The sequence below is a fragment of the Vespula pensylvanica genome, chromosome 11 (genome assembly GCF_014466175.1).
Source record: "Vespula pensylvanica isolate Volc-1 chromosome 11, ASM1446617v1, whole genome shotgun sequence".
Taxonomy (NCBI): Eukaryota; Metazoa; Arthropoda; class Insecta; order Hymenoptera; family Vespidae; genus Vespula; species Vespula pensylvanica.
The window spans coordinates 4,274,229-4,286,039 of record NC_057695.1 but is presented as its reverse complement, the minus strand read 5'-3'; the positions used below and the strand labels follow the sequence as shown (position 1 = coordinate 4,286,039).

The 11,811-nt window shown below is 31.4% G+C and overlaps 1 protein-coding gene and 2 long non-coding RNA genes across 5 annotated transcripts; 2 read left to right on the top strand and 1 right to left on the bottom strand.

The window, feature by feature from the left end:
* Positions 1-955: 955 nt before the first annotated feature.
* Positions 956-2,802, top strand: LOC122632886. Of its 3 annotated transcripts, XR_006327965.1 has the most exons (5): positions 956-1,335; positions 1,890-2,023; positions 2,275-2,460; positions 2,531-2,574; positions 2,667-2,789. It is a non-coding gene; the product is annotated as an uncharacterized LOC122632886 (long non-coding RNA). The 3 variants fall into 3 exon arrangements; XR_006327964.1 differs by lacking the exon at positions 2,531-2,574 and having other exon boundaries at positions 2,667-2,802; XR_006327963.1 differs by lacking the exon at positions 2,667-2,789 and having other exon boundaries at positions 2,531-2,583.
* Positions 1,695-8,663, bottom strand: LOC122632885. Its single transcript, XR_006327962.1, has 7 exons — positions 8,421-8,663; positions 6,522-6,661; positions 3,153-3,501; positions 2,829-2,887; positions 2,583-2,758; positions 1,928-2,106; positions 1,695-1,714 (listed from the first exon to the last, which is right to left on the bottom strand). It is a non-coding gene; the product is annotated as an uncharacterized LOC122632885 (long non-coding RNA).
* On the top strand, positions 7,531-11,672 carry LOC122632884 (TBC1 domain family member 15). The gene is made up of 9 exons (XM_043820162.1): positions 7,531-7,854; positions 8,458-8,550; positions 8,661-9,162; positions 9,242-9,418; positions 9,492-9,586; positions 9,666-9,864; positions 9,941-10,155; positions 10,232-10,546; positions 10,613-11,672. Exons 1-9 carry the CDS (start codon positions 7,828-7,830, stop codon positions 10,904-10,906), a joined length of 1,917 nt encoding a protein of 638 aa, XP_043676097.1. The 5' UTR covers positions 7,531-7,827; the 3' UTR covers positions 10,907-11,672.
* Positions 11,673-11,811: the final 139 nt, after the last annotated feature.

Here is an 11,811-nt window from a genome sequence, read left to right as displayed (position 1 = left end):
ATTACGTTGATATTGAAAATATTCTTGATATTACACAGATGATGCAGAATCGTGAATCATATCCTAGAAAAGAAAAATTCCATTGTTCGGATATAGCACAGTTAAAATTATTTGTGGAAACATTGAGTATCTTTTGTCCATTTAATATTCTTTGTCGAAAGGAAAGCTACGTTTTCCTTTCCATAGTAGAAAGTAGCGAGTAGATATTATTGATTCGTTTCTTATTTTACGAGAATTGTACTTTGGAGAACTTTACTATTTACTCGACAATTTCGACAAAGTGTATACGTCAGAACGATTGCATTTTTTATGATTTAATGTCTTGAGAAATTTTCTTGTTTTGCTTTGTAACAAAAAAAAAAAATAAAATAAAATAAAATAAAATAAAAAAAGAAGGGAGGAAAAGAAAGTAAAAAAAAAAAAAAAAAACGATACGATTAGTGCATAAACATTAAACGTCATTTGAAGTTTACTCGAGAGCAATACTACACAAGAAACTTGCCACTTACCGTTTTGCAATTCGTTGCTCAACAAAGTACAATTACATCTACGATTCTAAATTCTTGGCAATATTAAATACACAGAAGGTAGATCTATACCGAGAAATAAATCCAACGAATCAGTATCTTTTCGTTCGATAAAAGTAACCTTCCATCCGTGCGAAAGATCTACCTGGAAAACAAAGAGAAACAAAAATTTAAAAAGAACAAAAGTCTAACGAGACTAGAGAAAAATGTATAAATTTTTAAAGGGCACCTGAATCGCAGAAGACGTTCCTGAAACATTCGCGCATGCACACAAAGCAGTTGATTATCCTAAAGACGAATTTTCTATGATCGTTCGGCGAATTTTAGATCTTAATGTTTCCTGAGGCTGGTTTTAAAAGGAGAGAGAAAAAGAGAGACAGAGAGAGAGAGAGAGAGAGAGAAAGGAAAGATAGAAAGAGGGGGAGAGAGAGAGAGAGAGAGAGAGAAAGAGAGGGAGTAAAAAGATGAAGAAAGAGAAAGAGAACGACGATGTATAGAGATCATAGTCGAGAAGGAGGAAGAAAGAGGATGAGGAGGGAAAAAAGATAGGAGGAGGAGGATAAGGGGTTAGGAGGAGGGCACCAGTAAAATATCTCTCTCTCGAGCGAAGGAGAAAGGAGAATCGGCCGGCACATGGGTCTGCGGGTCGATACTCTAGCACCGGAGAGAACGCTCAGTACGCTTGCACTCGGCCGAGTACGTCTGCACCGGGGACGCCTGGCCGCTCGCCCTAGCTGTGCGTACAACATGAGTACTTGGTGGGGGAAGAATGCTCGTAGTCGTGAATGAAGATCGAATTTTGGGTTCGGTTCGTTCCCTTTCCCTATCTCTTTTTATGACGCAAGTGTTCTTTCTCTATGATACTCCCTTTCCGATAAATCTTTCCGAGCTTTTCATTAAGAAAACCTAAAAAAAAAAAAGGAAATGAAATAGTAAGGAAAATGATAAGATTTGAAATTTGAAAAATATGAAAAAAATATATTACAAAGGCTTCTACTAAGATATTTTGGCTTAAACGTTCTCTTTTTTATGACACAGATGTTGTTTCATATAATACTCTGCTGAAGATAACTTTGTTTTTTTTTTTTTTTTTTATTTTGTCATTAAGTGACTTGAAAAGATTAAAAAATAAATTTCAGGTATATACCGTGTGTATGCGTATATATATATATATATATATACAGGTCCTAAAAAAAATAGGAATATCAATAGTTCATCCTCATAAATATTTAATCGTACAAAATTGTTTCGACATAGCAATTATTTCATAAAGTAAATTAATATTTATCCAGTGACAAACAAAGAATTATTCGGCTCTTGGTTAAGGTCCATTATTAACCGATCGATAAAATACATTTTTAGGCCGATCTTTGAATAAATAATAATTCGATCGTCGATACCTTGTTTATATACATCTCTCGAGGCCGTCAAAGTTACGAGGATGGTGTCTCTGAATTATTTCGGTGTGGAAATGATCTATATAATGAAGTAATGACGTAAGCATCGCCAAACAAATGAATAAAAAGTTCATTTCTGATAAGATCACAAAGGTTCTTCTTTCTTTAATTATCATTGGTATCTGAAAATATAATGAAACGTTAGAACATTAATCTTCAGAAACTTTCTTTCTAAAATATCTGTCTAAAAATCCAAATCAAAATCAATGAAATTATATATATATACACGTGTAAATAACAATAGTTTTTGGATTTACATAAATGTTTTTATATGTATACATATATTTTAGGGGCCGTCGTCCGAGAGAAGATAGAGAGAGGCTAATGGTCCCTGTTACTACGTGGAAGAAGAGAAGGAAGAAGAAGAAAATGTGCTTTCGTCTATAGCCCGAGCATCTTGAAGAATTTTATCTCCAAGTGTAGAGAGGAAGAGTCCCCAGCACTTTTCAGTAGGGATACATATGTATGTCTGCTCGGTATGTATGTACATAGATATATATTTTTATATATATCTACATATGTGTTACTCTATTTTACGTGAGCAAGGATATACATCGTATCAATGTAGATAGAAATAAAAGAACACAAATGTATGTACCTGTTGTGTAAGTACACATCGACCTATACACATATGAGTTTTACTATGCACGCGACATAACACAGCCCTTTTTCTTTCACGCAGGGCAACCTTTGTCTGCCGTCAAAGCATATCGATTGCAAGCCGTATCCCATGGAAATCCTTTGCACCGTCGACATCAACAACGACGACGTCACCTGAAAGCACAAATTTTGAATTAATTCAACGTACTGTCAGAACGTTTGTTCGTTTAATTCAAAAAGGTACCTTTATTCTTTTCAACGTCAAATTATTCTGAATGTGTCAGTGACGACTCGAGAATATTGCTATAGAAAAAATAAAATTGATATTATTATTATTATTATTATTATTATTATTATTATTATTATTATTATTATTATTATTATTATTATTATTATTAGTATGTGCAACTCATTGTTAACTCGTTATTAGCTCTAGATACATACATACACATGCATGTATTATTGTTAAATAATATAGATAAAATTAATTGTAAATAAATTTTGTTGACATTGATAACTCTTTTTGTGTTTTTTTCTATTGTTTTGAAAATAACGCGTTTTTACGAACCATCAAGAAAAATTAATCGGCGTATCTTCTTTTGTTCGTCAAGATATCGATTTCTCATTCTCTTCAGTATGATCTACCTGATGCTCGTGACGTACATAGATCGCTGTTTTACTCTCTGGCGATGAATATTTATCAGTTCCACTTGACGACGGAAGTCCCGAGAAGCACTCTATGTCATTACTCGAATCCATTGAAAGTCATCGCGTATGATCCTTCCGAGTCCGTGATTTAAATTTGTCGAATGAAAGAGCTAGCACGGCGTAACGAGTTTGCCGTGTCCTTTAAAATACGTCTTTTGTCTTTCTAGATGACCTTGATGAAATCTCAACAAAACGCGTGACAAATGATCCTGAAAAAAAATTAAATCATCGTCAAAATAAATTGTTAATAAATAAAAAAAACAAAATTTCGCTTGACATAACTTGTACAAACAATATATAACTTTAATATAATATATAAATTTTAATAATATAAAAGCTCTTTGTTAATATAACTTTAACAAAGAACTTTTTTATTTAAACATCTTTGATCTTTGATCTTTTTCTATCAAGTTCTTTCTCTTCAAATTTTCTAAAGTATGCTATTTAAGATAATTATAAAATAAATATATAATCATTTAAATTAGATTAATTATAATGTATGAATAAAAATAATTTAATAGCACTTTACATAATGTCATTTTTGTTTATGTTCAATCTTCTAATGTCAGTGTCTGTCATTCAATGGAAAGAAGAAAAAATTGAAGATAAACGTATGGCGGATGCTGACTATTCTTTTTATGAGGAAGAAGAGAATATAATTATATCAGAGATAAAAGTCCATGCATCTCGGATACTCCTTTTTTCATCTGATGCACGTTTCTATTCGGTTTCCTACTTGCACTCGGATATTTTGTTCTCGACCGTCGCAGTGCGGCCACACCAAACTTTCTGCGTTTAGATCGATTTTATGATTACATTATTATTCATCAAATAGACATTGCACACAATAATAATTAGCACAATTAATAATTATGCGTCATTAATAAAAATACAATAAAAGTATATTATTATATATTAATTCATCTATACGCATATTTTTATAATATATATGTACATACACACATACATATAAATATATATATATATATATATATATATTCTGTAATATATATAATTTATAAAAAAAGAGAACAATCACTATTGAAAAATTCCTATGATTAATACGAATGATCGTATTAAGTCAGCAGTTTATTCATACGTAACCAGCTGCCCCGTAATGTCTGTCTATTTTTGACTATATGTTCGTCTTTCTAAACGGTGACGATAGAAATGTCTGCGCAAATATATTGGCCAAGTAAAAATAAATACAGCACACATGTATCATATTGTTTGGGTTTCTCGGCATAACGATATTATTTTAGAATATATATATATATATATATATATATATATATATATATAATTTGCACGTATTTTAATTTTTTAATATACGTACAAATTAGTTGGAACTAATTACACGTATCGTAAATGAAGTAACTTACCATATACAAAATATTAAGTAACATACTTTTTACGGTAATTATTTTTATAAAGTCTGTACTCTCTCTACATAAAGTGAGAACAAAACGTGTCCTCTTTTCTCAGCTTACTCTTCATTATGATATAACATATATAATATATTTGTGTGCATGTATGTATCTATATATAAGAATTTTTCAAATAATAAATTCGATTAAATTATCAAGCAACGCGTGAATGATAAACGCACTCGTTTTTGTATTTATGCTAATATTAATGATAAACTGAAACAAAGTTTAACGATTGGGACTTGGATTCAATCATCCAAATGATTCCAGAATGATTCAAAGCTAAAACAAAGACGAAAACCATGCGCGTATAGAATAACGTAGTACGTGTTCATGGTTGAACACGTGATCGATGTCCGAATAATAAACAATCGATACCATCCGGTACGAGGGAAGGACATTAACTTGGTTGAACGCTCGATATAATCTATCGATTTTTGCGAAAGTAATAGTGATAGCTCGTAGGGAAGTATACTTTTTACTTTAGTACAAACGGTGAAAACCGTGATTTGAAATCACATGGATGCATTTGAACAAAGTCGACTAAGATTTTTCTACGCTCCAATCTTTCATACGAGACTCCAGTCGATTTAGCACGCATTTAGATTTCTCCCTTTGTTTTCTGCAAATCTTCCGAATATGGAAATATTTTTTTTGAGCTCGAAGGTCGTCGAGAAAATATACACATATATGCACACATGTATGTATATGTATATATAGGATGAACCGATAGTTCCTTATAAATCAGTTAATCCTTTTCGAAATTTTTTAAACTAAATTTTTTCTTCAGATTGTAAAAGTAAAAAGCTTAAGAAGTGCTTTTGGCACATCCTATATAACATGAACATTCATGAAAGCTTTCTTTTAACGTTAAAAAATTTAAGCAATCTCTTACGATACCTCGTCGCTTACTAGCTTTACACTTTCATGGCTTCGCAACTTTAAATATATGTCTAATGACAAAGCTCCTCTATATGTGATTAACGTCTATATGTGATTCGATTATACGTAGTTAACAAAAGCTTTGAACAATATATTCTGAATAAATCGTCGATTGTTGGGTTGTTGGCCTTGCAAGGGAGTTGACCTTGCAACTGGTTATTCCTTAGATCGCTTTTTACGACACGTAAGACTTGCAATAACTTATACTTTTATATTCTGACTGTTTTGTTATCGTCATCGTTATTAATAACATTACCAGCAATTAATATAATAAAACTTTCGAATCTTTCCATAAAAATATCGAATTATGATTGAATAAACACGCGCAAGTTCACATTCGCAATTTTCCTATCTGTTACAAAATAAATATATATTACTGGTAAGAAAAAAAGGCTGGTAGATAAGCTAGTGCAAAGCAAGAGTAAACATTACGCTTGCGGAAACAACTCTTTGGTGCAGATGTACTCGAGGTACACACCCGCTGTCTGGTGAAAGTACAAACTCGTGCATCGTCATTAAAATCAAGGCGAACGTATGGAATCCTTTTGGTTTTGTATTCCCCTCTCTCCTTTATTTTTTTTCGTAACGTAGTCTTAAAAAGTTATTCTCTGCAATATTCATAATCATATATTTCTCATATCAAGTGACTCCTCGATGAATCGGACTTTACTCTCATTGATTACGCGTGTACTTTATCAAGTTATAGTGGCGTATCATACGAAAGATATTACATGAAAAATTCTTTTTTATTTTCATTTTTGTTTCTTCCTGTGAGCCGTGCCGGAAATTATTATAAAATGAGTAATTGTTTGCTAGGATCGTTTAACGAATAAATTAATGCATTCAATTGGTGAAATTACCTCCAAGAATTTAACCAGTCAGCTCGATGAACTTCCTTCCGTATATCTTTGTGATCTTGTCAAGCGATAAATTTCTAGTAACAAGAAATAACGAGTTCGCTTGATAAGTCCTATCGATGACGAATCTCCATTAATCGATACTACAAAAAGATAATTAAAAACATAAGTACATGCTAGAGAAACTTCAATTGTAAATTTTTTATTTAATTAATAACGATCATTATAGAAATGCTTTGTTCGATTTAAATGGTTGACTTGAAAGTAGTTTATCGTTTTCAACGTAAGATGGCAATACCTACGTGTTCTTTATTTAATAGGTTAGTGCACATTATATTATATATATATATATACATATATATATGTGTATGTACACACTATGTAAGAAGTAATTGGTTGCCAACACAATGGATGCCGATTAATTAACAAGAGATATATGATATATATATATGTATATATGTACATGTATATATACACATGGTATATGTATATATATGTATACATATATGGGTAATGTTAGTATAAAATTTCATGGGTTTTCCATTCAATGACGACATATTTGGTTCAAAGGCTAAAAATGACTAATGCTCGATTACAAAGCATTCGTTTGAAAATTGAATGACAAGTCACATATATATATATATATATATATATATATATATATATGTATCTATGATCACATAAGCATTTATACACGTACACGCACAAAGGTTTGATCGAAACGGTAGCCAGAATCACAAAGAGCTCACCTTGATCGGTTTTGTAAAAAGATGCTATACAAAAATCTAACTAAAACTTGTATGATTTTAAATAATAAATATCTTTAGAAAACATATATGTGTAATCTAATTAAAAAAAAAAAAAAAAAAAAAAAAACATTCCTGTTTCAACAGTAGTAGTATGAATATTTTATTATCCTATTATCCTATATTATCAACTATTATAATATATAATATGTTAAGTTGATTGGTTCATAGGTATACAGAGTGGTAACCAGCGGTACCACTGGTATTTGCTAAGCGTTGAATTCTTCGTTTAAGAGGTTTTCCATCATCCTTTTGATCATATATATATATTCTAAGGACGTTCGATGTGAATTTATTACGTCGTCAAAATGAACGAACGATTAGCAAACGTTGAAATTATCGAGATTGATCAACGTTGCATGGCTGACTTGATCGTCGTCGCATGATCAGGACGTTAAATTTGTATTGCAAGGGACTTGGTATCGCAGCTCGTGGTAGGGATGTGTTGAAATTAGATCAACTTGTCAGTGTTTCATACGAACCATTGTGCGTGTACTTTTGAGATGTTCGAACCGACGGAGCAGGGAACGGTGAGAAAATAATATTCATGAATTTTCAACCGTCATCTTTTCAACACGCTCTCGTATCAACGCCGTAAACTGCATGAAATTCAGGCACGTCTAATTCGAGAATGACGTACATCGAACATACCCGCCCACATGTTTCCCCTATCAAATGTCAACAACAATGTATTATAGACAAAAAACGTATACAAACGATTATGAGACTTGATACTTTTGCTAACGCTTCATTTAAATTCACTTATTTTTATACGTTTCGAATATTTGATCAAACTTTTTTATGCTATGCTTCATTTTTTAATGCTGTAAACATCGCGTAGAGGTTAGCTCGCTTTTTCTATGTAGTTAGTGTACACGAATAGTTATGATTTTAATCAGCAGCATGAGCACAGACTGATTAGAAATGAAGCATATGAAAATGGAAATACTGTCATAGCTTTTTTTAAATAGAATATCTAATGCAATGTTCTTTACGGATCTTTATATGCTCATAAGTAAGTCATTAGTATATTTCATTGATACGACTCGTATATCTTGAGAGTAATGTAGAAACAGCTTGTACAAGAGCCACTCACATTTTTCTTCGTTATGGAAGTGCTGCTTTTTTTCTAGGATCTCTGCATCTATGCAGGGGTTGTACTTCGTAGATCAAATAGCAAAGAAGACGAAGTTCACAGCTCTGGTACTCTGAACATTGTGGAATATGTAAGAAAAGAAAAATCTATTATTATCAATTTATGTGCATATGTAAAAAATCAATATAATATCAATTTGTTTTTATATGCAAGAGTTACAAGTTATCTTTTGTGTATTAGAGTTTTGGCAAGTGCATAGAATGGAAACCTGTAGAAGATTCCGTTGTGTTAGAGAATCAGGATCAAGATCCAGAATGGTCTTTAGTAGATACTCATATAAGCAGAACTCGTACATCTTCCGATGGCCCAGACTCTCTTGGACGTTCTAGGATCGTTAGAATATTATTTTCTGACTTGAAATCATTTCGTGTAAATCACGGTGGACAGCAGCTTATATTTATACAAAGGGATGGTACCACCTATGTCGCCTTCTTCCAATTGTCAAAAGCTGAAACCTTCACTAACTCTCTAAAGAATTTTATTAACTTTAGAAGATCTCCGAAAGACAAAAACTTGTATCATGTATTGGATGAAGTTGAAACTGTTTTAAACAAATCATTCACAGAATTGAATATATTTCAAGAAAATACTTCAGATTATGTATGGAAATTTATGAAAAACTTACATAACCATCCATATGAAACTACGTTAGAAGCATTTAGCAAACTAGCGGATATCTGGCGTAAGTAAATATACCAAAATTTATACTATCGTAAATATTATAGTAAAATACGACATATAAATCTGGTTATATATTTCAGTATATAAAGAACCAGCAAGAAGACCGGTTGAAGAAGCAGTAGCAGATTTGCTTAACTGTTCCTTAACGATTGATGTCCATCATCCGCCAGTATCTGTTGGATCAGGAGATGAGTATGAAGTGATAGGAGAAACAGATATAGGTTTGTCATTACCATCGAGACCTCCTTGTCCAAGAGGTATGTTTCTTGAGATAAATTCGATATAAAAATGATTTACAAAGAAATGTATTGATAATACTAAAAATATTAGGCTCACCTTTAACGCAAGAACAGTGGGACAAAAGCAAGGATTCAGAAGGAAGAATTGTCGATTCGGATGCTGTTAAAGAAATCATTTTTCGGGGAGTCTGTATATTTATCTATCCACTTCAAACGTTCTTCTATATGCTGATGTTAACTGCAACAATGTTTTCTAATCTCTCAGGGCATATCTCCGTCCTTACGTTATGAAGTCTGGAAATTTTTATTAAATTATTATCCATGGAATTCGACTCACATTGAAAGACTGGAAATAAGAAAAAAGAAGGCTGATGAATACTTCAATATGAAACTTCAATGGCGATCCATGACACCAGCACAAGAAAATCGTTTTGCAGATTTTCGAGACAGGAAAAGCTTGATAGGTAATCTAAAATGAAATATTAATCTTAAAAGAATATATTGTCAACAGTATATTAATTTGATCGAATTGATTTATAGAGAAAGATGTGAACAGAACAGATAGGACACATCCCTACTATTCAGGCGACAATAATCATTTAGAATTATTATATGACATACTTATGACATATGTAATGTACAACTTTGATTTAGGGTATGTTCAAGGTATGAGCGATTTGTTGAGTCCTATTTTATGTTTAATGGATAGTGAAGCAGATGCATTTTGGTGTTTTGTTGGTTTTATGGATAAAGTGGTAAATTATTAATTATCTATTATTACCGATTACTGAAAATTTCATTCTTATGGATCTTTCTTTTTTTTAAATACAGAGTACAAATTTTGAAATGGATCAGACTGGAATGAAAGCGCAGCTATGTCATTTATATACTTTATTAAACACTACCGATCGACAATTAGCACACTACTTAAATCAACACGATTCGGGAAATATGTTTTTCTGTTTTCGTTGGTTATTAGTATTGTTTAAAAGAGAATTTAATTCAACCGATATTATGAAACTGTGGGAGATTTTATGGACTGGCTTACCATGTCCTAATTTTCATTTACTCATATGTGTAGCTATATTAGATACAGAAAAAAATGTTTTGATGGAAAATAATTTTGGCTTTACGGAAATACTTAAAGTAAGTAATGTTTTTTATTAACAATTTAAATAATGAGCTAATAACAATCGTATGTCTTTTTTATAGCATATAAATGACCTTTCTCTACACATTGAACTACCATGGACACTTTCTAAAGCAGAAGGTATTTACCACCAATTAATGGCAGTGGAAGATAAACTGTCTGACAATGTGCGTGTTATTATTGGGCTGGAACCTCGTAAACGAATAGATGGAAGTGATATAGAAGATGATGAACCTTCTAGTTCTTGTGCTAAAACAAGACTGTGCTCGAGACGAAATAGTTCAGAAAGTGGAAATATCAAGTTTGGTAGTAACGAAGTGTCTTTCGAAAGAGGTCTGAATTTGTCATATCTATGAGATCAGGATTGGTCTTTTGTCACAATTTTCTGATTATAAAGATCTATAAAAAAAGAAAAAAAAAAAGAAAAAAAAAAAAGAAAAAAAAAACAAGACTCTAGGCTACTAGTATCGTGCACAGAAGAATTCTCTTATTATTATTTCTCTCTCTCTCTCTCTCTTTTTTTTCTCTTCCTTTATTTTGTTTTACCTTTTTTTTTTTTTTTTTTTCTAAACATGTCACGATCTCGTGTTCAGCTTTCAACGAAATTAGATTGCACACAAAAGCGAAGCTTTGATGTAAAATAAAAAAATAATGCGAGTGTTTTTCTCTGGTCGTTTATCATCGGTATCCTATTATGAAAAAAAAAAAAAAAAAAAAAAAAAAAGAGATATTTCTTCTCAAATTTTCAATTTTGACATAAGTGTAAATGTAAAGGTTTATATAATATTTGCAAGAAACAGCAAAACTAAATATTAGTAGCGTTGAATTTTGAGATATTTATAACACATTTGCTGTATTTATAAGAAATTTATTAATACTTGAGACTATTATCTTGATGGGAGATATAAAAAGTTGTTCGAGTTGGTACTGATTGGCTCGTTTCTACCAAACTTTGCATGAATTTTGAATACCGAAAGGGAGCAATGATATTAAACTCTTATCTTGTAACAGCGCAATGTGTGGAACCTTCTTTTTTGGGTTAAAATGACATGTTTTCTTAGATTTGTATAAAGTGTCACAAAAGCGCTGTATATTTCTAATAAAATCACCTATTTAATCTTACATATTGTTTTCATTTGATCTATCCCTCTTTCTTTCTTTTTTTTTACGTCTAATTTTATTTTTTCATTAATATTACATTTATCTTAAAACCGTTAAAACTTATGTCCTAATTCAATAAATTTATCTTCATAATTAACAA